The sequence below is a fragment of the Struthio camelus genome, chromosome 20, assembly GCF_040807025.1.
Source record: "Struthio camelus isolate bStrCam1 chromosome 20, bStrCam1.hap1, whole genome shotgun sequence".
In the NCBI taxonomy this organism is placed as follows: domain Eukaryota; kingdom Metazoa; phylum Chordata; class Aves; order Struthioniformes; family Struthionidae; genus Struthio; species Struthio camelus.
The window spans coordinates 5,503,719-5,530,082 of NC_090961.1; the positions used below are offsets into that span (position 1 = coordinate 5,503,719).

The 26,364-nt window shown below is 53.4% G+C and overlaps 2 protein-coding genes across 9 annotated transcripts in view; one reads left to right on the forward strand and one right to left on the reverse strand.

Moving 5' to 3' along the window:
• The window catches only part of DDX31 (DEAD-box helicase 31), a 49,775-nt gene extending 41,204 nt beyond the window's left edge, over positions 1 to 8,571 (forward strand). For all 4 annotated transcript variants that reach the window (XM_068915010.1, XM_068915011.1, XM_068915012.1 and 1 more), the window contains exon 20: positions 8,150 to 8,571. In XM_068915010.1, coding sequence (XP_068771111.1) covers positions 8,150 to 8,297 — 148 coding nt within the window. In that variant the 3' untranslated portion in view covers positions 8,298 to 8,571. The remainder of the gene's footprint in view (positions 1 to 8,149) is intronic.
• A 6,585-nt stretch (positions 8,572 to 15,156) lies between these two features.
• BARHL1 (BarH like homeobox 1) lies at positions 15,157 to 23,267 on the reverse strand. Of its 5 annotated transcripts, XM_068915069.1 has the most exons (5): positions 23,213 to 23,267; positions 22,830 to 22,892; positions 21,267 to 21,961; positions 17,551 to 17,773; positions 15,157 to 15,815 (listed from the first exon to the last, which is right to left on the reverse strand). In XM_068915069.1, exons 3-5 carry the CDS (start codon positions 21,715 to 21,717, stop codon positions 15,521 to 15,523), a joined length of 969 nt encoding a protein of 322 aa, XP_068771170.1. In that variant the 5' UTR covers positions 21,718 to 21,961; positions 22,830 to 22,892; positions 23,213 to 23,267; the 3' UTR covers positions 15,157 to 15,520. The 5 variants fall into 5 exon arrangements, with proteins under 5 accessions (XP_068771170.1, XP_068771171.1, XP_068771169.1 ...); XM_068915070.1 differs by lacking the exons at positions 22,830 to 22,892; positions 23,213 to 23,267 and adding an exon at positions 22,489 to 22,679; XM_068915068.1 differs by lacking the exons at positions 22,830 to 22,892; positions 23,213 to 23,267 and adding an exon at positions 22,422 to 22,679.
• Between the last annotated feature and the right edge of the window lie 3,097 nt (positions 23,268 to 26,364).

A 26,364-nucleotide genomic window follows, 5' to 3' on the forward strand; every position in this document is an offset into this window, starting at 1 on the left:
CAAAGTTGTGTCGTGCAACAATTGTTCTTGCCTATGAAACTTGTTTCTAATTAACTTTCTCTGTGTGTGCTGGGAAAGGGGGAGGGGGAGAGAGAGCGAGAGAGAGCAAGAGAGGATATATTAGTATTTATAGGATAGTTTAGAAAAAAGAGAGAATAGATTCAAATTCGGTATCTGCCAGCATAAATTCAAGATAGTGCTATTAACTTACAGAGAATTGCTTTTGATTTCACACTGACAAAGCAGGGAGCAGAATTTAGCTTGCTATTTAGAAGACAAAATAGTTTTTAATTGTAAAATGTGAGGCTTGAAATGATAACAGCACAGTCACAGAGCAGTTTTTTTAATTATATTTCTCCTGTGATACCGTGAATGCTGGTTGTCGTATTACACATTGTGTCCAAACATTTGATACTTGTTTTTAATCAGTCTGCACACTAAAGCCTCATCTCTCAGCACCTGCCCGGAGAATAAAGAACAGGCAGCCCAGGTTGAAAATGGGGTAAAGGGGATCATTAAATGTTTCCTTAAGAGGACAAAGAAAACTTTTCTTTCTTTTCAAATCTCCTTTTGTGCTTACCACCTCCTTACAGAGCCTGCTTGGGGAAGGTGAGACAGGAAGCCATAGCAGCCAGGTGTATGGCGGTTCTCAGTGCTGAAGTGTGGAAGCGGCCCTTTCCTGCCGAGTGCACGTGTAAAAGCTCTCCTCTTCATGTATTTTTTTTTAAAACTTCTTTGTGCAAACAAACTGTTCTCTTAGTTGTTGTGGTTCTTGCAAAACTTGATCTGAAGAAGGCAAAATAATCACTCGTGATCTTTTTGAAAGGTGAAAAGCCGTATTTATTTAAGAGATGAGCACACGAACAGGATACTGTATATTAAGTTACAGTACATCAGCTTAGTAAGTGTCTGTGCTCACGGTGTTACTGAAGGGTAGATTCAAGGAAGCTGATCCCACTTCCATTGAGGGATTAACTGTCTTTCGTTCACTGCAGTGAAGCAGCATGCACGGGAAGTAGCTTGCATGCCAGATAAATGTGTCTTTTGACTCTTTCACAATGCAGATGTCAAAGAGCTATTGCCATTCCACCTAGCATCCCTGTACTACTCAGTCTTTTGCACTATGAATGACTGGGGTTTTATGGGATTCTGTGGGGGACTGAGGGTCTGTTTTCCCCTATTGATCTCTCTGGAAAACTGATGTATGTTCCCAAAGGATTTCCCCCTAATGGAGTGTCGCAGCTTAATTTGCCATGTTTGTGAAATCATGCCCTTACAAAGAAAGGGGGAGAGATTCTGTGGAACTCATTGCTGCAGGATGTCTCTAAAGCCAGGAATGCTCGGAAGGATTGAATGTATGTACGGGTATCAAGAATATTCATAGTTGCTATGGCATATGCAAAAAATGAGTATAAACTAAATGTGAAAATTCCCTCACGCTTCAGCGTTTAAACCAAACTCTTAACTAATATGGAATCCAGGTAATGAGTTCCAGGATGCTCCTGTCTGAGGGAATTGCTTTACATCATCCTTACATTGGCATTGCTCTGAGCATGAACATCATCGTGCCCTTTCATCTGCAGGATTGTGCTAATTCATCTTCTGAATTCTTCAGCATTAGTGGTCAGATAATCACCCTCTGGGAGATTTATCCTGTAAACCTAACAGATCCTCCTCTGTGTGGTTAGGACAGCAGTCCCCTTTGGGTGAAAACTGGTAGCCTTTCACCTTCCCCCGCTCCCCAGTATCCTTGATGCCACCTTTGAACTTCTTGGCATTTACAGACTTGAAAAGACTAATGCTTCTGATGACAAGGCTTGCGCATCAAGGCTGCAGCTGGGTCTCCCTGCACAGCAATTGTCTAATCATTAGAAGCAGCTTGCCTGTCAGTTTGTGTGGCATTTACAGCTTTCCTAATATCACTTAATTAGTCAAAATGCAAGTTTGGAATTCTGCCCATTAGGAATTTCACTTGTTTTGTGCATTTTGCTCTAGAAAGCTAAACTGGACCTCAGGTACGAGCATGGACTTCGGCACTGGAGTGCAAAGGGATCCAAAAACTGGAGGAAAAGAAAAGGCTGCTGGGAAAGGAAACATTGCCTTTTGCCTTCACTGTCTTTCGTGAAGGCAGTTCGAGAACACAAATGAGTCCTGCTTAACGCGTTGTGATGTCCTGTTAGAAGATTAAATCTTTATAATCATAAAATCCATGTGATTGTTATGAGCATAGAGCAATGCCCTTTACTGCTGTCCTGTTCCACCACGGCCGCAGCGCAGAGCCTTTGCTCCACCTTTCAGTGAACCAATTGGGCTTGCACACTGAGTTGGAAACTTCTGTGCTCTTTGATACCCACCCAGAAACAAGCAGCCCTTTCTAATTGAAATATATTCTATCCTTTAGGCCAGGAAATAGCCTGACAGAAGCAAGAGTCCTGGAAGGTCACCAGCCTCCTAGTGGCACTTTCATCCTTTCCCCATAGGGTGCAGACCAAGGGGTGGTAGAGAAAGTGAATCTGTGTTCTTTCTCTTTCTGTATAGCTGAAATACAACTGACTTCAATACTTGTAAGGGTGGGCTTTACTGCTTAGTATGTCTTGGTAGGAAGACTGCTCTTCCCTGACTGTACTGTACTGTTCCAGCTTGATGCTTGGTCTGACTGGGTAATAATTTTCCTTCATCTTCCCAAGCTAGTATTTGCATCAGCTGATAACAGAGTACCTAGCCCATCTGTTGACTTGTCGAGAGCAGTGTAGGTATGCTGATAAATTTCTTGCCCCCACCCTCCAGAAAAAGACAGAAAAAACAACCCAAACAGAGTTGCATTGGCTGCAGATGGTTCATCCAACACTGTAAGTAGAAAAAGCAGGTGTTGCAGCAGCCTTGGCCCAGAGGTAACCCAGCTCTGTTGCTGGCACGATTTCAAAGAGCTGTTGGAGATGCTGTCAGGCAGATTGATAGTGCGATCTATGTTGAAATGTTTTCTGATAAATGAAACGGCCTATTCCATCCTGCTCCAAAGACACACCATGAGTTCTAGGTCTGTGCATCAGGACTTTATACTCCCTGTTCTTCAGCTGGAGCAATCTGGGAGTACCTTTGGTTGCTGCAGACATTGTGAGTCGGTTAAAGGTTACTGCACTTGCTGCACTGCATTGCACCAGCATTTCATGTAGCTAAAGACAAAGGAACAACCAGCAGTGCTAACTAACTTGAAGAAGTCTCTGAGAACAAGCTTGCTCACTGTTTAGGTTAAAAAGACCATCAGAGGCATCTTCTGAGCTATCAAATGATGTCTGAGAAACTGTGCATGTATATGTACGTGAATCTAGCGTGTAAGAGTTTTAGCTTGGAGATCAGCTTGTGATACAGTGCTCTCATGAAGCAAATGTGTCAATGAAACATACATGTTAGCATATTGAACTGAAAATGAAAAATGGCTTCAGATACTCATTCCTTTTCTTACCATTGTCACTTAGTCCTTTCACACCTGAATGTGCGATAGTCTCTACATCAAGAAGCATGACTTGTATTTTGTAACAAATTTAATCTGATTAAAAATAGCTGGTGAAACTTGAATCATTCTTACAATCTTACCTGTAATGCTTGAGAGAAGAATGAGAAATTATATAGAAAAGGAACAGCTTGGAAGTTTTTCTTCCTCTTCTATTTGTGCCTTGGAGCTGTCCGCAGGATCTCAGCTATGTTGAACGTTCTCAAATCTTACTTTGATATACCTGTCCTCGGTTCCTCGTGTTTGAGGTTTCCCTAACTCTCTGTTACTCCAGCATTTTGTTAGTGATTGTGGAACGTAGATGATGATGTTTTCAGCACTCACAAAGCCATCTATTGCCCAAAATGCATGGAAGTCACAAGTTGAGTGTGTTGAAGTTGCGCTGCGTCAAGGATGTCAGCCAGGTGGGACTTAGTGGTGAGTTAGTATCATGTGGCAGCACAGAAGCAGAGCTGAAAACAACAGAGGATTTCAGGCTAATCACCTGTGTTGCCTTTGCCTGGGTTTTTTAATGAGGTGAATGAAGATTTGCCTGGAATTTTTAATGATACTCTGAGCAGAGCAAAGAGGTGAGAGTTGAGGGACCAGAAGAGGAGACCAGTTAATAGCATTAGATTTCCTTGGAGGTGGAGGGCTGGACAATGTCAGCACCCCTGCTGATCACCGCAGCTCCTGCATGGGATGGGGGAAGGGGAGCAGGGCTCTGCAAGTGGCTCTGCAGAGGGAGATGGAAGGAAACTGAAGCTGATGAAACCAGCAGAGGAAAGAAGAATTTTATTCTCTTTCCTTCCCTGGACATTTTTTCCCTCTTGTTTCTCCCAGATGCCCCTCTCCCAGCTCTTCATCATTCATTGACATGTTTGAGTCATGAGTTTCTCGTTGTGCTTAAAGAGTGAATAAATTATTCCAGGATGGCAGTTTTCTGGAGGAGGGCGGAGCTTTTTTGTCTTTAAAGATCTGGCTCTGGCCTGGTCTTTCCTGGCCTTTCGGCATAAAGTCATATGGGGACTGCACCTCTGTTTCCTTGTTTGTCTCTCTGCAGAGGCCCTTGGTACAAGCTTTTGTGAGGTTGAAATTTAATTACAGGTGTGCACAGGCAGCTGTAAACGTGAGTCTTTTATTCCTTGCTCTGCTGTCTGTGAGGAGAGGAGGTTTCTCAGACCATACTAAGCAATTACTAGCCTTTCTGTCTTCCCTCCCTCTCTATACAGTGCATCTTTGCCTTCCCTTGATAATGAGGTGATTACATGGGCCCTGGGGTGACCCATTTTTTACCTTATGCCTGGGACACCTGGCAATGCTGATAATGGCACAGAGCTGGGAGACGAGGGCTATCTTTTGAGGGCTGGTGGTTGCTTTGGGCTCCTTGCTCAGCCCTGCCATGCTTTGGTCTAGAGTTAAGCACTGGCCTTGCAAGTGGAGTCATGGTGTATCCCCCAGTTGAAGATAAAGTGATGCTAACTCATCTCCACCAGCTCCTCTGGTTACTTACCAATTCCTGTATGCCTTTTATGGGAGTCTCTGTACCCCATATGTAGTGTAGGAGGGTAAAAGAGGAGCCGTCCAGGGGTGCATCTGCCTGGCATCCAGTGTATCACAGCGTTCACCACCCAGTGCGCTGGACAGTAACACAGAGACGCCAAGTCACTTGTGTTAGGGACAAGTTCTTCCTCACTCGCATGTTGGTGCAGTTTCATTCCCAAGTTATGATGGTCTCTCTTCCTGTCTCATTTTCCCTTAGCTAATAAAACTGGCTATTTTCTCAGCTATTCAACATTCTCTTCTCCTTCAAACCCTGCTGAAATCTTGGCACTCTAGCACATCAGGATGGGTCAGTCACTAGTGAATCTTTTTTCCCTACAAATTCCCCTTTGTTGCGTTGTTTCGTAGTTCTCTGCCTAAACACTGATGGTGGTTTTTGGAAGGAGGACTATAAAGGGCTGTGAATTTCTCTGCCAGTTATCACCATGATGTGCTCTCCTTAGGGCTCAGTATTCTGTGATATCCAGAGATGAGATCACAGAAAGAGAAGCTGACAATCCATGTGTTTACCCGGTGATGGGAACGTGGGTTCTGCTTGTGTTACAAATGCGTCTTATATTTACAAGCCTTTCTGTGAGGCTCTTTGCCGCAGTGTCCAGTACCGCCACACCTGTTATGTTAGCATCACACCAGCCTTCAGCAACAGGGAAAATACAGTCATCCTGGGTTATGAGGCAGGAGAATGGACACGAAGGACAAAGAGGTTAACTGCCTTGCCCAAGGATGCTCAGAGAGTATCAAGGTCTTGCTCCAGCTCTCTGGGGCTTTGTCTCATAACCGCAGGGCACCTTTCCTCACTGTTGTTATCTTGACTGCTCTAGCAGAGCCCTAGAGACTTCCACCAGTTGAGCAGAGGGGAATTTACAGGTTTACACCAACACAGCAGGGCTCAGAATCTGGCCAGGGATCCTGACCTAGTGCACTTGTGCAATGTATTATTGCTAGAGATTATCGCTGTTGCCTGTGGCTCTTGCATCTTGTGGTTGACAGCTGCAGCAATATACTTTTTTTTTTTTTTTCTTTCAGTGATTAGCACAGGTTCCACAGCACAGCTCCATTGATTTCTGTGGCCCTGGTTAGGGGGTAGAAACCTCCCCTTTTCCTGCATCCCTGCTTTTCTGTGTACAGCTGATCACCATAGCAGGGGGTATTGATTTACTAATTGGGCAATGATTTCACCTGATTGATAATAAAGTGCTGGACAACCTTCCTGCTGAGCTGAAACTCAGCCCTGCAGCTACTGGTGGATTACTTGTCCTTAGCAGCAAATAGTTCCCTGTTGATAAGTAAACTGATCTGTTGCCTGGTAACCCTCAAATTACTGTAGTAAATGCTTGGAGACGCAATGAAAGTGTCAAAGAGAAACTTTATCAAGTGACGGAGGGGACTGAGCAAAGAGGATGCAACTGCAGATCTACCCTATGAAGTTGTACCAGCAGAGCTGGGCTGGTTGAGGGGAGCCCTTGACCTGGCACTGTGTATGCTCCCGTAAGAATACCTCCTTGCTGCTTGTAGCTTATACCATTCAGGAAGGCAGTTTAACAGCACATTTTCCTGTGGAGGTATTGCAGGTATGACTTTATAAACAGCACATTTACTTCATTAGCCTTAAGGTTGCCTTAGAGTTGATATCTTTTTGGTTTAGTTTCTGTGGGCTCAAACAGGGCAGAGGCTGTGCATCTTACTCCTCCAGCCTGTCCAGACTCCAAACCTTCAGCCAACACAGAGCTTGGATGTTAAATGGCTTCTGGCAAATTAAAGTGAGATTGGGGACTACACCTAAGGTAGTAGAGTCTTCTCCCCTGCACCTTGTAGGCATCTTCTTCTAGGGGAACCCTCTTTCAGGGGTAATTCATCACACTCTCCATATCAGTCTGATCCTTCCTTCTAACCCCACGCCTGCCATGAGCCCCACACAGGGCTGGGGAAACAACCTATGGAAAAGGAGGTGAGCAAATATGCCCGTCAGCCAAGGGTTCACTCCCCTTTCCTTCTTGGTGTATTTGGCCTGTTGAATGAATTGCTCTGTTGCTTCAGCCGAGAATGCTCTACCCTCTTGTAATCCCCGGCACGTTTCTGGCTGCTCAAAAGAACTGTGAAAGGCAGCAGCTTCTAGGACTGCTGATGTCCATGTGTGCTGGAGTGGATGTGGGGCTTCTGTTCAATTCCCCCCTCATATTTAGAGGGACAGATAGATTCCTTCTCACTTCTCTGCAAAATTTTGAGATCTCTTAACTGTTTTTTGTAATAAACATGAGAATGGGATGTGCAGACACCAATAGGTGTGGATACCCCGTTGTGCTCAGGGCTATGGGAACATTGTAGGGAACGACAAGTCCTGCACTGGAGAGTTGCAGTTTAAATAGATAAGAGAGGGTGATAGCAGCAGGAATGAGGACAGGATTTGCCCAAGGTCACAGAGCAGACAGTGGCAGAACTTGTGGTGGGAAAAATGCTGAGTGGGTTTATATATTTATAGCCAGCAGTTTAGGGCTGCAGGGAGATCCGTGTTGGAATGTAGTGGCTAGGCAAAATGCAGCTACCTTTGCAAAAGCCAGTCTCTGGAGAGGAAGTCTGTAAGGTGCATGTGATACCTGCAGGACACTGCAAGAGAAGAGTCTGGTAGTTTAACACTCTTGAAATTTCTTTTTGCTTGTTTGTTTGTTTTTTTTTTTTGTGTGTTTCAAAGCCCTAGATATAAACTCTGTTTATAAAAATGTTTCCATTGTTCAATGTCTTAAGGCTGTTAGATTTTTATTATGATTATAATTTTCAAACTGCTGTGTCACCCAGTTCATCAGTCTTCAGCGCAAAACCTTCCCTCCTTCTCCCCACCGCCCCTGCGAGAGCATTTGTACAGAACAAAGGCTTGCTTTTAAAAACGGCATGATATTTTGCCACCTTTGTGAAAACCTGTCACAACAATATCTAATTTTGCATGAGACAGAATTTCAAATCAAGCCTCAAGAAAAGGAAGCTGTTCTTTTGCTAATGCGCAAATGTCACTTTCCACAGCTGTAAAATAAGTAACCCACCTAGCAGCGTTTCAGAGAGAAGGAAATCTAATTCTCTAATTCTTCTCTTCCCGCTGCCCAGGTCTGACCTTCTCAAGAAGACCCATGGCAAACGTCGCCTTGCTGAGATCTTGCGATCTGAATATTCCAGTGGGATGGATACTGGGGTATCCAAGGTCAAGAAGAAGAAAAAACAGAGAAAACCTGGCAACCAGAAGATTCCAACATAAGCCAGGACCTTCCAGTCATTTGCTGCAAAACCTGCTTGAGTGCCTCAGCTGGAGGTCAGGGTGACCTGCCAAATCAACTGAGGAGTGTTTCAATTTATCAGGCAAATATGGGAGGGATCTTGGGGATCTCAGCCTCCTCCCCCTTTCTCCATAGATCCAAGTGGAATTGAATCCAGACATGTCCTGTTGCACTGCTGCAATTAACTGCAGCTTCCTGAAGATGTATCATGTTTCTAAGGTTTCTTTGCAAGGAAAATAAAAGAGGTTAAATATATTTTTTGGAGAAATGTCTATTTAATATTGAAGTGAGACAAGTCTATTAAGAAAGGAGATGCATTCCTATTTAAAAGACCTGTACAAACACTCTAGGGTGTGTTTGGCTGCTTAATTTTAACTAGAGAAAAAGCAGTGGCAGAGTAGGTGTTCCCAGGTATAGGTTTCAGAGGAGAGGAGACTGCTCTTCTCCCTGTCGTTAGCCAGCGGGGCACTTCTGCTCCCGTCTCAGGTAATGCAGCCATGTTGCTGCCACCTTCTTTCCTGTCCTTTAGGCATTGGTGCAAGGTCTGTCCCTGTGCATTGACCATTAGTCAAATGTTGCCACCTGCAAGGAGTCTCCTTGATTTCAGTGAGACTGGTAGAACTGTACAGAACTCCTCCATGTAATGACACGTGGTCCCTTGGGGGCAGAACTCATGGGCACAAAACTTAATGCCAAAACACTTATGAATTTGGGAACAAACCTTGTCACTGTCGGAAGGAGCCAGAGGTAGAATCCAGCTATCTCCAAACTTTTCTTTGCCTGCAGCATATTGTCATACCTAATTATGTAACGCAGACTACATATGAATTGTCTCACCTCTCTGAACGTTAAAGCCCTTGCAGAGTCTTGCTAACGCTTGCCAGTAGTAACCCTGGCTTTGTAATGTCAAGGTTCTTTCTGTTCTGGCTAGGCCTTGTGCTTTGCTTTTTTGAATATGTCCCAAGCTAATGCATTTCACTTCTTGCTTTTCCCTGTTTACCTATTTTTTTTTTCTTATCGTCATCAAATATGGACTAGTGAGAGAAGGATCTGCTAGGAGCTCTTTGCAGTATGATCCCAGACATGCCGAGATTAGCACTCATTCACCATTGCCCGGTACATAAAATGTCTGAGCTCTAGTGAAGTCATGACAAAACTCCCCTTTGACTTAGCAACTCAAGTGTTGCTAAGCGTGTAGGAGAGAAGGAGCTCCCGAAGGCCTGCAGGAGACGCTAACAAATTCCCACAGGAGCTACAGGTCAGCGCCTGCCTCCCCACCTTCCTTTTTGTGCTTCTTCCAGTACCTTCTCTAACGCGAGCAGTGGGCAGTACACACATTTGAAAACGGTACAAAACCCTGCCCAAATACCACTTACCACTGCCTGCAGGTATCTTCCTCTAGGGAAGGGATAAGTGAAGGAAGAGTCCACCGGTGACACGAGTCAGGCACGTTGTTCAATGGAGGACCAGAAGGTGCTCAAATACAGTGGTCGTTTCAGGCAGCCAACGGAGAAGGGAGCGCTGAGAGGTGAGCGTAGCTGGGTTAAAGCAATACCCATGTCATGAGGACACAATCGATGGCACCTAGTATTGGGCTCTAGTGAGTCAGGGTAAGGAGTGAGAGGAGCGATCAGTCCCAAAGTATTTAATTTCTCAAGTGACTATAACTTTTGAGAACCAAAATGATTTTTGTTCCTTGCAGGCAATTACCAAAGAGAACGTTGCGGGTTTTAATGCAGTACATTTTTGAACACCTGAGAAGGAAGGATGTTTAAAATGCTGCAAGATAAAATTAACCTTGTTTTTGCAGAGCGAATGAGAGTTACTAGCATTTATTAGATTAAAATAAAAAACAGCGAAGCCCACCTGATTTTATTATGATTACTGTTTGGAAGGGCAATCAGGTTTAAGGCAAATGTCAACTTAAACAGGGAAGAAACCCCTGAGGATGAAAATGACTCAGAGTGATGCAGAGAGTGTAAGTTTGGGAAGAACTGATCTTGTGCATAAGGGGGAAAAATATGACCTTCTCCTTGCTGACTGTCACATATGAATTAATAGGGACTATTGGCAAATTCGTAATAATAGAAATAAAGCCCAACAGCACATCAGTCCGACTTTAGGAAATGTTATTGCCGTCTGTATTAACTGGACATGTAATGTTACAAGCAGTTATGATGAATAACAAGTGATTAATTTTTTTTTTTAACCTAGAATGCCTTTTTCTTTCAGCTTCACCATCTTTTAGCAGATAGCTCTGGATTTCTGGAGTGATTATGGAAAGGAAAAGGAGATTGTTAAAACAGGGAAAAGAAAGCATTAAAAGAAATGCATGTGCAGCTGAAGCGAAGCCTAATTTGCTCCTAATTCACTTGAAGCCTTTTCTGCAAATGTGTTTGAATTGCAGCTGGGTGAGCAGGAACCGAATTCTGCCCTTATTTACACTTCATCTGCTCTAGATCTGCTCTACACTGGTTTTATCGCTGTACCACTACCTAATTCAGCTGAACTTAGCAGGCTTGGAGTTGGTTTAAACTCAACTCAAACCATCTCCTCAATAAACCAGGGCAGGTTGTCATGCTTATCGTGGAGCAGGGGTGGCTGAGCTGCGGTGCTCCATCAGCTGCGTGAGTAAGTCGGGTGCCTGGGGCTGCTTCCGGAGCTGAGCTTTGCTGCTGCAGAGGCTCCCGGGTCATCTGAGCACCCAAATGTGGAGGAGCCGCTGAGGGTCGCAGTGGGGGTTCCCTCGGCACAGCCCTGGCATGCAGCAGACAGAGGTACCCACTCACACTGAGGTACGTGGCGTGTGTTGCGCAGGTCTCGGCTGGGTGGAAGCCTGCCTATGCAGCGTGTAAGGACAGGAAGATCGGCTCTTTGCACAGTTTGGATTAGCTGGGTGAAACTGCAGCATTTGCCTGCACAAGCATTGGCTTTGCTCTGGTTTGCTTTCGAGCCTTAGTCGTGGTGAATGATACAGGCCTTGTTGCCCTTCAGCTTGGAAGCTTCTCAGTAGAGTTTTGCTTGGAAATAACAGTGTAGGGAGCTTTTCTATAAAGTCCCTGCAAGTCAGACCTGGACTCCCTTCAGGTTTGCCCTCCTTGCTGCCCCTCCAAGCCCTGCTCTGGGAGCCTGGAGTCCTGGCTCTCCTGGGAGAGGCTCCTTTCCCTGCTCTCGTCTGGCTCCGTGTCTGTTCAGCTGGGAGCTCCGTGAGGCGGCAGGGCCGGGTGCCTTCATCTCCGCGTCAGCGCCCAGTGTCCCTCGCTGGTAACAGGAGCCCGCATCCTCCTCTCCTTTCACTGGCCGGGACAGGGCTGACTGACTGCTGAGCTTCTGTACGTCATTCCCGCAGCTGATACACGGTCGTGTGTCTGTAACTTTGCTGATGCAGGATTAGGCATAGCTCATGGTTCAATTAGACCCTGGCTTAACCCCGCTCTTCCTGGGAGTGGAGCTCTGTCCCAAATGCAGCCCTGCCTGTGCAGCTGGAGCATCTTGAGCTCATGCTGCAGGGCTTTGGGAGGAAAAGGAGCAGCCCTGGTCCAAAGGCCACAGTTGAAACCTTGCTACCAGAAGATATCTAGATCCAACACAAGAGACCTTAACATTAGTACTCCCACCGCAGAGAAACACCAGCTAATTAGGACAGCAAGTGACAGAACTTCCCTGTTTACATCAATTTATTTTCTCCATAAACCTGGGGGGGAAGACAGGAAAAAGCACTGACTCTTTCTGGGCTCTTCTTTTTGGCATAATTTTGTTTGGTGTTTAGACAAAACAGTAAAATATCTGGAAATAAGGTGCATAGGAGGGTTTGCAGATGAGATCCTTCTGCTTCTGTAGAAATGCCTGTGTTGGTGCCTCTAATGTGCTGTCTGGCAAGGGCTACAGCTCCTTGCACATGTAGTCTTGACAGTGCTAAAGAACCATTCCTGCTCCCTGCACTGGGAAAGGATCCTGTGTGCTTGAGCTTGTTGCAGTCAAATATCTGCTGATGAAGGAAACTTCACTGGCAGTACAGAGAGCCATCAGAAGTGCAGAGCGATTCTGCTGGTTTCTTGGATTTGTGCATGTTGGTGTGTTAGAGAAGCAGGGTTTAGACCCTTGTCTGTCCTCGGTGTTGTGATCCTGCTCAAAACTACACCAGCAGAGGCAGAAGATGGCCCTCAAACTGGGAAAAAGCCCAGAAGGGACTTGAGAGCCAGGACTATGTTTGGTCCTGGCAAACCCATCTGTACTAACTCACTGATGTTTTGGATCTGGAGCCTGGAGCTGACAGAAACCAAACATTAACAGCTTGTGTGTTGGAGACACTGTGCCCTGGGAGAAAGTAATCCTAGGAGCAGAACTGGTGGAGTCCTCTAAATGTTTTCTTAAGAGGCTTGATGCCCCTCCTCAACCATGCCATTTTTACTGCTTTACCTAATTTCAACCCAGTGCAGCCTGTCCCAGGCCCTGAGGACTTGCCTGGGTTGTGCCCAGCTGGCACAAGCCTCTGGATCTGTGAGCAGGGTTCACCAGTCTTACTCTGAAAAGTTCCCCCTGTTCTGGAGTTGCTGTAGGTGTAGGACCCAGGCCTGGTGGGTTCTGCTGTCCTCTTCAGCTGGACACCAGGTTTCAGTCTCAGTCCCCACACACAAGCTGAGGGTGACGCTTCTGAGGCAGCTGAGATCCTGCCACAGTAGAATGTGCTGTTCATGTGGCAGGTTCTCTGATGAGAGTCTGCAGCATGTGGTGTCTTCCCTTATACTGACTTACTGACTTATTTTGAAGCTTGCTTTGCTTTACGCTGCTATGAGAGCTCCCTGGAGGAGACAGCAGCAGCCCTCGCTTCCCCTCCACTCTCTCCCCTTCCCAGAGAGACCCAGCGGGGCGGTTCACCTTTCCCTGAGCAGCGGTTTCCTCGGGACTCTGCCCCTGCGCTCATTCCAGCACAAACTGGACCCTGTTGCTGCTTTACAGCACTGGTTCAGACCTGCTTTTACCAGGGGAGTTTACAGCTTCTTCCAGATGTGAAGTGGCAAATTTAAATATTGCAATTACAAACGTGTAGCAAAGCCTTGTACTTCATTAATGTAAGAGAAGGAATCTGCTAAGGCTACAAGGACAATTAAATATGAGAGGATGTCTTTGATTCACATTCCTGCTGTGTAAATGGAAGGAAGGTTGCTGTATGCGCCTTGCCTTCACGCTCACAAAATGAAAAGCACACCCACTGCAAGTTGTCCTTTGATAGATTTTTAATATGATTTTAAAGAGTTTTGTTTGGCCTCATTCTTATTCAATGAGATTAATTTAAAGCACTTATCCCCTGGGTTTAAGTCAATCCATGTAGGATTTGGGACGGGGTTTGTTGCCCGGGGAGGGGGTTTGTTTGCAGGCCTCTCTGAAAGACTCCTTTCCCACTTCATTAACCCAGAGCTGGGAGCGACCCCCCCCCCTCCTCCTCGCCCCAAGCCGGGCCAGAGGATTTACCAAACTCCCCCATTCACATGCAAAGGAACAGCCCGGTCCACAAAGGCCAGGGGCTGCTTGACTCGGTGCGTGGCTGTGCATTTCGCAGAGGCGACAATGACCCTCCCCACGGTGCCGCCGGGGCTCGGGGGTGCCTCTGGCCGGGGCAGAGCTCCCGGGGCCGCCGGACCCTGGGCGGGCCGGAGCCGGGCCGGGGGCCGGCGCAGCCCCCGCGGCGGGGGCCTTGCGGGGCCGGGGCTGGGCGGTGGGTGCCGGGGGGGCGGCTCTGCAGACAGCCGGGCCGCCGGCTGCGGGGGCCGGGGGGAGGCGGCGGAGGGCAGGGAGGGCTCAGCCCGCAGCCCATCTGTCGGCTCCCCGAGACGGCGAGCCGCTCCCAGGCTGGCCCGGGGACCAGCTGCTGAGCCCGCTGGCTGCGGCCAGATGAGCGACACTTTTAAAGGGTGGAAACAATCCATTTTCCAAAGCGATCATTTAAGGCACTTAGGCAATTATACACTTAAGATGAGCGTTAATAATTCACCAGCACCGCGGCTATCAATGCGCGGGGCTGCGTCTGCCCGGCTCCCCCGGCCCCGCATGCCGGCACTGGGGCCGCCGCCCCGGCTTGCTCCGCCGCGGCCGCCCGGGCGGCAGCCTCGGCCGGGCCCGGGAGCCGGAGCGGGGGCCGGAGCCTCCCGGGGGCTTTATGCGGCCGCCTTTGATGGGAGTTGGGAAAACTTCTCTTTGCTTTTCCCTTCCCTCGGCGGCGGCTTGTCTGCCAGAGTAAACAAGCGTTAGGGGAAGAAAGGCCCGGCGGAGACGAGACCCGTTTGTTTGTAAAGAAGTTTATTTCCACATTTAAAAAAGAGGGAGAGAGCGCGGGAGCCCGAGCGCCTCCGGGCTGCCGAAGCAGCGCTCCCCTCCGCATCCTCCCTGCCCCGGCCGGGCCGGGGCTCCGGGTACAGACTGACAAGAATCACTTACACAAATACGCCCTCAGGGTTCACAAATAAATAATTCATATACATTTTGCGCACGGTATTTACATTTCGCCGCTTTTTTTTTTTTTTTGAGTTACGGACGTCCCAAAGTCTCGCTTCAGTAGGCGGGGGCCGGGCAGCCCGGGGCCCCCGCGGCCCTTCCCGGCGGAGGGGCCGGTGCCCCGGGAACAGCCCCGGGAGGCAGCTCGGCCCGGCCGAGTCGCAGCCCCCGGAGCGGCGACGGGGCCGGGCTGGCGGGGAGAAGCCGGCGAGGGCTCCCCGGGGCCGGCGCGGTCCGTGCGGCAGCCCCGAGCGGCGGGGGCGAAGGACCCTCGCCGCCCCCCCCGGGGCCAGGCGGGCTCGGCCCCCCGGCAGTGGCCAGGGAGGGGGCGGAGAGGCAAATCCCCCCCCCCCCCCCCGGCGGGGCCGGGGCTCGGGCAGGCCCTGCCGTGCTGCCGGTGCAGTCCCGGGCAGGGGGCAGCGGGGGAGTTGGCGGGGAAGGGGAGGGCAGTACCCCCGCTGCCCTGCGCGGGCAAAACGGGCCCCAGGCAGCGAGTGTCCCGCGATGGTGCTGGGGGGGGGGAGCCGGGCTCTGCCGCCTCTCGGTGCTGCCCGACCTGCCCTTGCTTCTTGCATTCGTTATATATTAAAAAAAGGGGGGATGTCTCATATCGATATATATATTTGGGGGTGAGCGGGAGTCTGTGGCTTGCTCGCGGCCCCCGGAGGTGGGGGTCGCCCCCTGCGGCCCCCCGGCCCGGGGTGTCGGGCGCTCACCGGGGCTGCGCGGCCCGCGGCAGGACGCCGGGCAGCGGCGGCAGGGGCGGCGGGGGCTCGCTGCCGCCCTGCAGTCCGTGGATGAGGATGCGGGGCACCAAGGGTCTCTGTAGGGCCGGCGGGGGGGCGCTGGGTCCGCGGTACAGGTAGAGGGCGGCGCCGGGGTCCAGGTTGGAAACCAAACTCTGCGGGTAGAAGTAGGGCGAGGGGAACATCCTTTGGAGGGCTGAGTAGTTCCCAGCCTCAGCCAGCAGTTCCAGGCCCACCGCCGTCTGCCTTTTCCACTTGGTCCTGGTGGGAGGACAAGCCGAGACAGGGGGTTAAGGAAGGAGGGATGCTCCAAAAGCAGCTGCCGGACTGCACGCCCCGTCTGCCCCCCTCGCGCCCCCCCTCCGCCTTGAGGGCTGCCCCAGACACTAAACCCCTTGCACGCCCCGTCTGCCCCAGGCTCTGCCCGCCTTGCGCACCCCCTCTCCTCCCGCAGCCTCTCGGGCCGGCCCCCGCACACCGGAGCGGCGCGTTGCTGTGCGCGGGACGCCAGCCCCTGGGCAGGCAGGGAAGGGGTGGGTGGGGGGGGTGTCAGCCCAGTGCAGGGGGACGCAGCCCCCGTTATCGGGGCGAAGAAAAGCTCACAAGAGCCTTAGCTCGTTGTTGTCCCTTCCGCGGCGCCCCGGCAGCCTCCCCGGCTGCACCGGAGCACAAACCGGCTAGGATTAAATTGCCGGGTGTAAATTGTGCCGTATAAAATGCGACCAACATTTTAGTCCTTTCCTTGTACGCACGTTACAGATTGCAAATTATATATTGTGTCTTATGCATTATATATGTGACCTGGTACTAGGCGGCCCCGCTGGTGAGAAGGGCTGCCGCGGCTGCGGAGCGGAGCTGCCCGGGGCTGCGGGCGCTGCCGCTGCGCGGGGCGGCGGCGGCTCCCGGGAGCGGGCCGGGCCCGGGGCTCGGGCGGCCGCGGAGGCCCCACGGCGGGGCACGAGTGGGGCAGCGCACCGGGGCCGGAGGATTCGTTTGCGGCGTTTGTGTATATATACATATATGCATGCCTGTATCTACATCTACATATACGTGCGTGTGGGCGTGCTGTATCTTCTGGAGAGTCCCCGGCCCCGCTCCCTCGCCCAAAGCTGGGCCCCCGACGGGGCCGGGCTGGCCGGGGCGGCTCGGGAAGGGGCTGCGGGCCCCGCACCGGGGTTTCCTTGCGGGAGGGATATCGGAGGGGCTGAGCGCACAGCCCCCCACCTCCCCTAAGCACCCTAAAAGCCCCGACGGCTTGGCAGGTGGTGGGTCTCTGCAGCTCACCAAGTGAGATTGGAAATCGGGGAGGTGAGGGCGGTTAAAAGCCGGGAGAGGGGACTAGGTGGGGGCCTGCAGTCAGGTGTCACTCGTTTCGTCCCGGTGGCGATGGTCGGGGCTGGGGACAGCGCCGATGGGGGCGTCCGGGTGAATCAATTGAAGCCATCAAACATCTCCAGCCCTTTTATGGTTTTGTCGCTGAAGCGCTAAACCTATTTCCACCAGTAAATTATTCATCATAATAATAATTGTGTAATTACTGTAAGGGGTGTTAATTATTGATGCCCAAAGCAGTAATTGGTATCTATTATTAATGGGCCGATGTGTTATGCTGTTGTGTTTAGATGGAAGCCCGATCCTGCCTGCCCCTGCCAGGGCTGGGGGAGAGGGGCCCGCTTTGCTCCCCCGTGCCCAAATCCGCCCTTGCTCAGCACCGTTTCTGCCCCCTGATTCGGGGCAGGAGTAAAAGACACTGCGGCACAGGCAGTGACGGTCTGGTGAAGGGACCTGGTCTGGCTCCTCGCCCCGTGCCAGGGCAGGGACCGAGCACTTACCCTCCGGGATGCTTTTTAAAGGCATGTGGTGTGCACAGCCCCTGGCTGCTTTGGGGGGTGCGGGGCCGGGGAGGGGCAGGATCAGACCCCCCGAGCCCCGGCTGCAGGGAGAGCCCGGCGCCGTGGCCCCCCGTACCCGGGCAGGAGGGAACGGTGCATTTTACCTTCTGTTCTGGTACCACGTTTTCACCTGCGTGTCGGTGAGGTTGAGGGAGGCGGCCAGCTCCATCCTGTCCTGCACGCTCAGGTATTTTTGCCTCTCGAAGCTGCGCTCCAGCTGGGCCAGCTGATGGTCGGTGAAGGCGGTGCGGGCTTTGCGCGGCTTTTTCAGCCGCACTGGGGGGCTGTCCCGGGAGCTGGAGATTTCTCGGTCCCCTTCTTCTTTCACTGGGCCGAGAGGGAGAAAGAGAGGCCAGATTAGGGCAGGAACGGAAGGGAAGTACGCTCAAAGGGAGTGCAATTCCCATCAACAATAAGCCGGAGGAGAAGGGCTCAGGTACCAAATCGGATTCAAAGCGCTTTGCTCTCCAGCCCCGTAAATTTTAACCTGGGCCCGACTGCTCCCTGCATGTCCACGGGGCACTCGCAGGTGTCCCCAAGGCAGGCCCCAGCCTGTCCCTATCCCCAAGACCTGGGAGCAGGGCTGGAAAGCCAGCCTTTTCCGCAGGGAGAGGTGGCCGGAGCTGGGAGTGCTGGCTCCGTCCCTGCCGGGTTCCTGCTCCGCTCTGGGAGCTGCGCAGAAGGCTTAGTCCGGAGATGCACCCAGGTCTCCTTCACACCTTCACTTCCCACTGGGAAGGATCTTACCCAGGTTTTATTCCTGAGAACCCCGTAGTTTTCTTGTGTGCTTGTATTTTTTTTTCTTTCTCTCACTCGCTCTTTCTTTCTTTTTTTTTTCCTTTCCTATTTTTCAACCCAAAACAAAACCATCCCCAAATGGATAGGATGAGGCCGCATTTCCGAAGCGGAAAGTTATGGGGGGAGATACCTCGGGTTTTGCTTCCCCCTGCGCGGAGAAGCCCCCCGCGATGCTCCCTCTCCTCCCAGGGATGCTGCCAGGGCGTGAAAGCAGCGTCCTCCCTTCCAGGGTTACAACGAAATATTTAGGAAGCGGTGCCGCAAGTCCGCGCGTAGGCCGTGATTTGTCTTAAAAAGTGCGTAATGAGGTGGTTTCTTGATGGCTGGTTAGCGCGGAAGGGAGCCCGCCTGTGTGTGTTTGCAGCAACGCGGGGACGGGGCCGGCGGCCGGTGGGGATTTTACGCCGCAAAACATTTGTAAGGTGACGGGAAAATATCCGAGCAGAAGGGAGGGGGGGGAAAGGGCTCCGCTCTGTTCTCGCCCTCCCCACTCTCCTGGAAGAGATTATGCAACAAAAAGGCTCAGTTTATATAAATCGGCGGCATTAGGTTTTTACGGGGGTTTATGTTAAATTTCCTCGTGGACGGTGTTAGAAGTGACAGGGATGTAGCCGGACGCGACTTGATTTCTCTCTGTAGGAAAACAATAATCCGGTTAATTGAGCCACCGGGGAGCGAAACCCTTCAACCAGAAATCCCGGCTCTAGCCGAGCAGGCAGAGCCCGAGCCGGGGAATATCCTTTAAACATGAGAACCGGTTTCATTTAACGGAGAAACCAAGAGCCGCTGCTCCGCCTGCCCTGCGCGCCGGGAAGGAGCCGGGGCCGGGCCGGGCCGGGCCGGGCGGGGGGACGGACCCCGGGGGGTGCCGGCCCCGCTCCTTCCCGCGGAAGGCCCGAAAGTTTGTGCGGAGTTTTCCTTGCCCGGGGGGAAACGAGCAGAGGAAGCCGAGCTTCCCCTCCCGCATCCCGAGAAAGTCAAATTCCTGGAGCCCCTCGGCCGGCCCGGTTAGCTCCCGGGGCCGGCGATGAACCTTCGTCCTTAAAAAGTTCCTGCTCGCAAAGGGCTGCTCTCGTTATCGGTGGAGGTTTCCCCTTTCGGGTCCGGATCTCTCCCCCAGCTATTCCTAGCTTAAATGAAAAAAAAAATTAAAATAAAAATAAACATTACGGATGTTTCGGCACTTTTGCATGGGCCAAACCCTGCTGTCCTCGCTGCGGCTAGGCCCCAGCCCGACAGCCCCTTTTCCGGCGTAATCAGGGGGCGTTTTGCCCGGGGAAAGGCTATTTCCAAAGGAGGAAAAAGAATCGCGTTGGGACCGTGGCCCTTCATCTGCGACCTCATTGAAGCGTTATTATTAACCCCATTGAAGGGCTGGTTTTAACCCCATTAAAGTGGTATTTTTGCCCTGTTTAAACGGCGTTTTTATTGGTGTCTGAGAATGCCCCGTCGCCTCACGGACAGGCAGGGGGGCAGGCGAGGAGCCGGCTCTCGGGAAGAGATTTCCCTTCCGCACCCTACGGTTCAGGGGGCCTTTCTGGCACCGGGGCCCCGCGTTTCCACCATCATCATCGCTGCGATGTTCTTCACCGCTGTGCAATTGCCTAATGCGGAGCGCGATGCTCCCGCCGGCGCCTGCGGGCTCAGCTCTGGGCGGCGGTTTCTCCTTGCCTTCGGCTAACAGCAACAACCAAAATATGCCCCTGGCAGCCCCGAGCTCGGCCTGGCTCAGTGGAAAGCGGTGAGCCCGCATTTCTTTTCCTCCTTCGCTTTTTTTCGTGTCTCGGCGCGTTGGGGAAAGGAGATAAATATCGAAAGAATTCAGGGAAAAATGTAGAAGACGAAAATAAAGCCCGAAGGTGGGAATCGCTGCTGTTTTCGATCCCAGCCCTTCAAAACAGCAGAGCTGATCCCAGCCTTTCTCCCGGGTCACTTGCAGACCCGGCACGAGCCCGGGGCTCTTTCCTGCGGTCAGAGAGCAAATCCCCCCGGCAGCGCCCGGAGCCTCCCGGGCCGTTGGCAGAGCCTGGCCTGGGCGCTTATTTTTCCTCCCCGAAAGCCTCCCAGGCTTCAGCGTGGCGGCTTCGGGCGGGCCGAGGGTACAGGAGACCCGGGCCACGACTCGCCCCTTCTCTGTCCCCCCTCTTCCTGCCCGGTACCCCAAACCCAGCAGCCCCTCAAGGTGCCAGGATCCCCTCGGCCCCCTCGCAAACACCAGGTAAACAATTTCCCCAGGTGAAAGTTTTGCGGAGGATGATGCGGGCGGGATGGGCAAAGGCTCCCGGAATGGTCTTTTCCGGTGGCGGGGGAGGCGAGGACCGGCAATGCCCACCGGAGACCCCAGGACTCCCGTGTCCCCCCTTCCAGCTCCAGAGGCCGGGCAGGGGCTGCGGGGGCCGGGGAGGGCGCACCCCGGCCCGGGGCGAGCTGCAGCCGCCGGCTGCCTCCCTCCCCGCCGGCTCCGCGGCTGCGGCCCGGGGGCTCCCTGTTTGTCGTGCTTGTTTCTAAACAGTCTCCAAAATAGCAGTAGAAACAATAACGGCAATCGAAATCGAATCGAAACCGGGTAACTTTCTTATTCGTTTATCACCCGTAGCAGGGGAAACACCCGGCAAAATTCCGTGGTTATTTTTTTGTTTTTGTTCAGGCAAAAAAAATCCGTCCCCGGCTCCCCTCTCCCCTCTCCCCTCTCCCCGCGGCAGGAAGGAAACAGCCGGATCTTCCCCGCGAAAAACAATCCGGCGGATCCCCGGGCGCCTTTGGCGAGGCACCCACCGCCCCAGCCCCTTCCACCGGGGCCCAGCCCTACCAATCCTTTCGCCCCCAAGTTTTCCCGAGTTGGCGCCCACCCCGCGGTTATTTCGGGGGCGCTCGGTGCCGCCACCCCCGAGCTCCGGGGCGCGCAGCAGCCGGCCTCCACGGCGGACTCCCGGCGCACCGGGAGGCTCCGCGGCCGCCCGAGGCTTTGGGCTAGGCCGCCTTTGCCCGCCGTGCAAAGCCCAACGGGATGAGCGGCTCTTACCTTTGTACTCCGAGTCCGAAGAGGAGCTGCTGGTGGTTTTTTCCATTTTCTCCCTAAAGTCCTCGCCGGGCTTGGTAGGGATCCTGCTCGCCGGCTCCTGCCCGCCGTGAGGTCCATTGGTGCTGGAGTAAGGTGCGCAGGCGGCCAGTGGCTTGCAGTCGGCCAGGATGTCTCTGATGAGGAAGGAGGAGGTGACGGTCCGGGACTGGGAGGGAGCCGAGACCTGCCCCGGCTGGAGGTGCGCATCCAGGCCCGGCCGCGGCACCGCCGCCTCCAGGCACTCGCGGCCCGGCGAGCGGGGCGAGGGGCACCCGCTGCTGCCCTCTGAGCGGGGGCTCAGCTCCAGCGGGGACCGGCCGTCGCCCACCAGCGGGTCCCCCTTGGGCACGGCCGGGCTGCCGGCTCGGTGGGAGAGGATGGAGTCGATCCCAAACCCGGTGGAGCCCTCCATGGCCCCCGCGAGGTGCCGGCGCTCACACGGGCATTGGCGAGGAGGGCGCGGCGGAAGCGGTTTAATAATGATAATTAACAACGAACAAACAAACAAACAAAAAAGCAAAAGGAAAAAGAATTAAAAAAAAAAAAGAAAAAAAAAAGCAAAGTTCAGTCTGGGATCCGGGCAACAATTGCTGCAAGGCTCTCCGAGGCGCCGCGCGTTAGATCCAGGGCTGCTCCATCTTCAGCATCGCGCCCAGCTGCACTCACAGACAGACAGACAGAAGGGGGGGAGAGGGAGGCAGAGTCAAACTTTGGCCGCGGAAGGAGTGTGGAGGGTGGGGGGGATGGACCCCAGCCTCACCCCGGGCCTCGAGACCTACTCGGCCACCCCACCCTTGCCCGGACCCGTGGCGGCGCAGGGCTGGGGGCAGCCCGGGGGCTGCCAGCCGGAGGTGGGGAGGCAGCGATCGATAGTGAGGCTTTGCAGTGCCTTAACCACTTAATGATCCAGAAATCAATGGGGAGGGCGAAGGGAGGGCGGAGGCGGTGGCCAGCCGTCGGCCCGCCGCGGCTCCCCCCTTCCCCACCAGCATCTCGGACAGCGCCGGGGGAGGGAGGAGGGGTGGGGTGGGATGGGGGGGGACCAGAGTCAATCCGGAGTCATGCCGCGTTCAGCACCGCGGACAGCACCCAGGACCGGAGTCGATCCGAAGTCACCTCTCGTTCAGCACCTCGGACAGCCCCTAATACCGGAGTCAATCCGGAGTCACCCCGCGTTCAGCACCTCGGACAGCAGCTCCGCTCGGCGCCTTCCCCCGCGGAAAAAAAAGGGGGGGGGAAATGAACTTGTGCCACTCCGCCTCGGGGTCCCCGGCGCCCCCCCACTCCGTGTGAACGCGCCCATTGGCCAGGAGGCGTTTTGGGGGATGTCATTCCCCGGCGGTAACACCTTGCAGCTTGATTAACGGGAATTAATTGCAGCCCGGATCCCCGCGCTTTCCAGGCGGTTTCCGTCCTCTTTGCTGTCATTACCCCGCTGATGGAGCTCGTAATAGGGTGATTAGCTGCGAGGGGGTGGAGGGGAGGCGGGGGGGGACTGTCGAGGGGTTGCAACTTTCTGCTCACCTTCCCCCCACCCCGCAGCAGCCGATCCGCCGGGTCCTCCCGAGCAGGGAAAGTTTTGCTGCGCTTAAAAAAAAAAAAAAGAAATTAAATAAAAGAAATAAAAGAAAAGCCACGAAAACCGCCCCAAAGCCCCAACGCAGAAGCGGCTGTTTTGAGCCCGAGATGAAGCTCGGAGCTGGGAATTTCGTTGAATCCCCTCGAAATTGGTTGTGAACGAGCAGAGAGGCCCTTTTGCGAAAGCAACCGCGGGGCCATCGGGAAACCATCGCCCCGGCGCAACGTAGCGCTCCTAAAGCGGCGAGGAGCCGGGCGTCGCCTCCCGCCCGGCGCCGCCGAGCCGGGGCCGCTCTCGCCGCTTCCCCGCGCCCAGCCGCGGTACGTACTGGTGCAACTGGGGAGGGGCCGCGCTCAGCGCAGCGAGAGGGGCCACGAAGCTGGCAAGACCCGCTGCTGAGGACACATTGTCGTTGCCACCCGAGGACAAACCCATTCAGCAGACGGGGCTGGCTATGGGCAAAGCCTCGGTGAGCGTGTTTTCCCCGCTGGGTGGGCACCGCCGTCCTGCCTCGGGCCAAGCCATTTCCTGGCCGAGGTGTATTTATTTTTTCCTTCCCTGCCGCCGATCCCTTTTTAAAAATAACCCCGATGGCTCCTGGGGCTCCAGGCCGAGCTGCCGCCCCGACGGTGAAACAGGCACGGGCTATTCGGGACCAGCCCGCTTCCCCCCTCCCTGCCCTTTTTTCCCGGAGATGCAACTTTCCTCCCTTCCTCCCCGTCGGGGGATTTTGCTGCTGTTGATCTGCCAGGTTAAAGAGGACCGGCTCACCCAGGGCTCTCCATTTCCCCTCGGTCAGCCTGGCTTTCCACGTAGGTTCGTTTAGGGGCTTTTCCTGGGGGTAAAGCCACAGACGTGGTGGAAATGTCCAGAGCCGTGCGTGCAAAGCTGTGCCACTTTAAAGTGATGTCGGTGGTTATTTCTCAAATACTCGATTTTCCCCCTCTTTCCCTCTTCCCGGTCAGGCAGCTGCATCTTGTCCCTCTTCCAAAGGCGCCCTTGGCCGGCAGCTTGGAGGCGGTCAATGCGGGGAGAGCCTCCCCCCACCCTCCCCGGGCAGCCCGGCTGCCAGCTGTCGGGCAGCGGGGCAGGCAGGGCCCCAGCATCTCCTGCCCTCGGCCCTGCAGGCTAGGGGCCGCCTGGGATCGGGGCAGCAGAACAAAAGAGCTTTATAGGAGGATAAATCCAGAGGCAAAAGCAGCATCAGCCCCAGTCCCGTGTATGCCTTCCCAACCTGGGGGATCCACTGCGCCCTGTGCTGGGGGCTGCTCATCCCACCCTGTCCAGGTAGGGTGAAGGATCCCTGCTGCTGCTCTGCCTCACCTCCATCCCAGCACAGGGATGCTGCCCCAGTGCTAGGGACTGAGGACCAGACTGGAGAGGCACTATCTGCTGGGCGTTTTGGTTTTGCAGCATCCCCCTGCCCGGGCAGGGTGACAGATGGGCAGGAACTGGTCCTAGGTGAGAAATGGGGCAGAGACCCCGATGGGGCTTCCCAGCTCTCTGCTGTGTGACTGTGTCGGCTGCTGGGCTCTGGCAGCCTCCCCTTCCATCCAGTAGTCTTCATTTCAGGCGGAGATTTGCATTGGGATCGGGACTAGGATTTAGGTTATGTTTGGGACCAGGAATGGGATGAGAAGTGGGACTGGGATGGAGTTTGGAATCAAGATTCGGACTGGGACCAGAACTAGGATTGGGATGCTTATGGTTGGGGCAGGACATCCATATCGGCACAGCTTTGGGCTGGTGGGGTCTCTTGCTATGCTTCTTTCTTTTGAGGAAAACATCTGCCTTCAAACACTTGCAAGGAATTTCCCCAGATCCGACCGACACTCTGATCTTCCCAAGACCGTGCTGCCAGCCAGGCACCTTGGTCCTGAGAGTGTCCTCTGGTGTGGATAATGTGTGTATGTGAGGGGGAATCCTGCTTATTTGGAGTCAGCCCTGAGCTTTGAGACACACCTCTAGCGTTGCTCACAGCCTGCAGCCTCACTGCTACAGAGAAATGCTGTGCAAGGTTTTGGGGTGCAGGAAGGGGAGTCTGATCCTCATCCCTAAGCAGAGACCGTATTGTGCCATCTCCAGCCCTTGAGGACATCCCCCAGCCTTGGGGACAGAGACCGATGCTCTTAGGCCATACTAGGAGTTCCCAGCAGCTACAGGTGCACTTGTTAACTAGTATGGCTGACATTAATTAATACGAAATATTAATATTGTTAATAAATTGTTTCAGAATTAGACTACCAAAGGCAGAAACCTGCCCCATCTTGCCCACATGAGGTGTCTAACCCGCATCAGTTCAACACTCGTTGGATTTCTGACTTCAGCGAAGCTGCTCCCCTACAGGCACAAGCTTCCCCGCCTCAGCTGAGGTGAACGTTGCAGAAACCCTGCGGTGTGTGAGCATGCGTCGGGCCCCGAAGGAGGTAACACAGCGCAGGCAGTTCCTCTCTCACTGGGGGTCAAAAGGCAGTTTAGGGGTGTCCCTATGAGCAAGAGCTGGGCTGATGGTGAGGATGGAAATTCCAAACTGTGTTGTACCTGGGCAGGCTGCCTCCATGTCCCACTGGATAAGTGGGCCCAAAATAACTAGTCTATGGTTTCCAGCTTTGGCAGGAATGGGAACTCCTATGTACACTGTCCACAAAGCACTGGCTGCCCCATGCGTGTCCTCCCATGCAGCGCCAGCCCTTTTCCTTCCACCCCAGATCTGCTCTGCAGAGTACTACCCGGGCAGGATTTCTTGTTGTTTTCTCAATGTGCCTCATCGCCGAGGAAGGGCTGTGGGCCTCTGAGGAGGAGGAGAGCCTATGACACGTGAGCAGGCTCAGCACTGCCCTGTGTGTGTGTCCCAGTCCCACCTGATGCTCATTCTGGAGCAGTGGTGGCTTCCCAGGAGGAATGAAGCCTGTTGGCTGTTGCAGCAGCATCAGTGCTGTGCAACAGGCAAAGCGCTTTATCCGCAGCACAGGGCAGGGGACTTAGAGGTGCTGAGCTCCACTAGCATCTTCACAGGATTTAGCTCTTAGCTCTCAGCAGTTTGTCATTTTTATATAAAGCAAATGTAACTGACCTTAAAGCCCATTTCCTGTACTGTTTCTGTTTGTAAATATGCATTGCCAGGAAAAGACCCCCGGTTGTGTCTGCATTTCCAGCCATCTCCTCATAAGCTCATGTCACATCCCAGGGCTGGCTTTAGCACTCGCATGCTTTTTCGAGCCATTGAACATCCCATCCTGTTGCGCTGCTGCTCCTGGGGCAGGGTAAAGCTCTCCCAGCACCAGGCGCTGCCAGCTCCCCTCGATGGCACCGCCAGCCCCTGTGGCCATGCGATGGGTTTGGCCCCATGGCCGCTGCACTGTGGCAGGACTGGCCCTGGCGTTCCCAGGCTGGAGGTGGTGAGGAGAGCCCCAAGCAGGGCTGGAGCTGGTGGAAGGCACCTCTGCGCCTGGGCCAGGTGCTGGGGCAGCAGGCTGCAGC

Coding starts and splice junctions, on each gene's coding strand:
- BARHL1 (XM_068915069.1), bottom strand. CDS start 21,717: ATGGAGGGCTCCACCGGGTTTGGGATCGACTCCATCCTCTCCCACCGA. Junction 17,774..21,266: donor TTCGGACTCGGAGTACAAAG/GTAAGAGCCGCT, acceptor CTCTCGGCCCAG/TGAAAGAAGAAGGGGACCGA. Junction 15,816..17,550: donor ACGTGGTACCAGAACAGAAG/GTAAAATGCACC, acceptor TCCTCCCACCAG/GACCAAGTGGAAAAGGCAGA.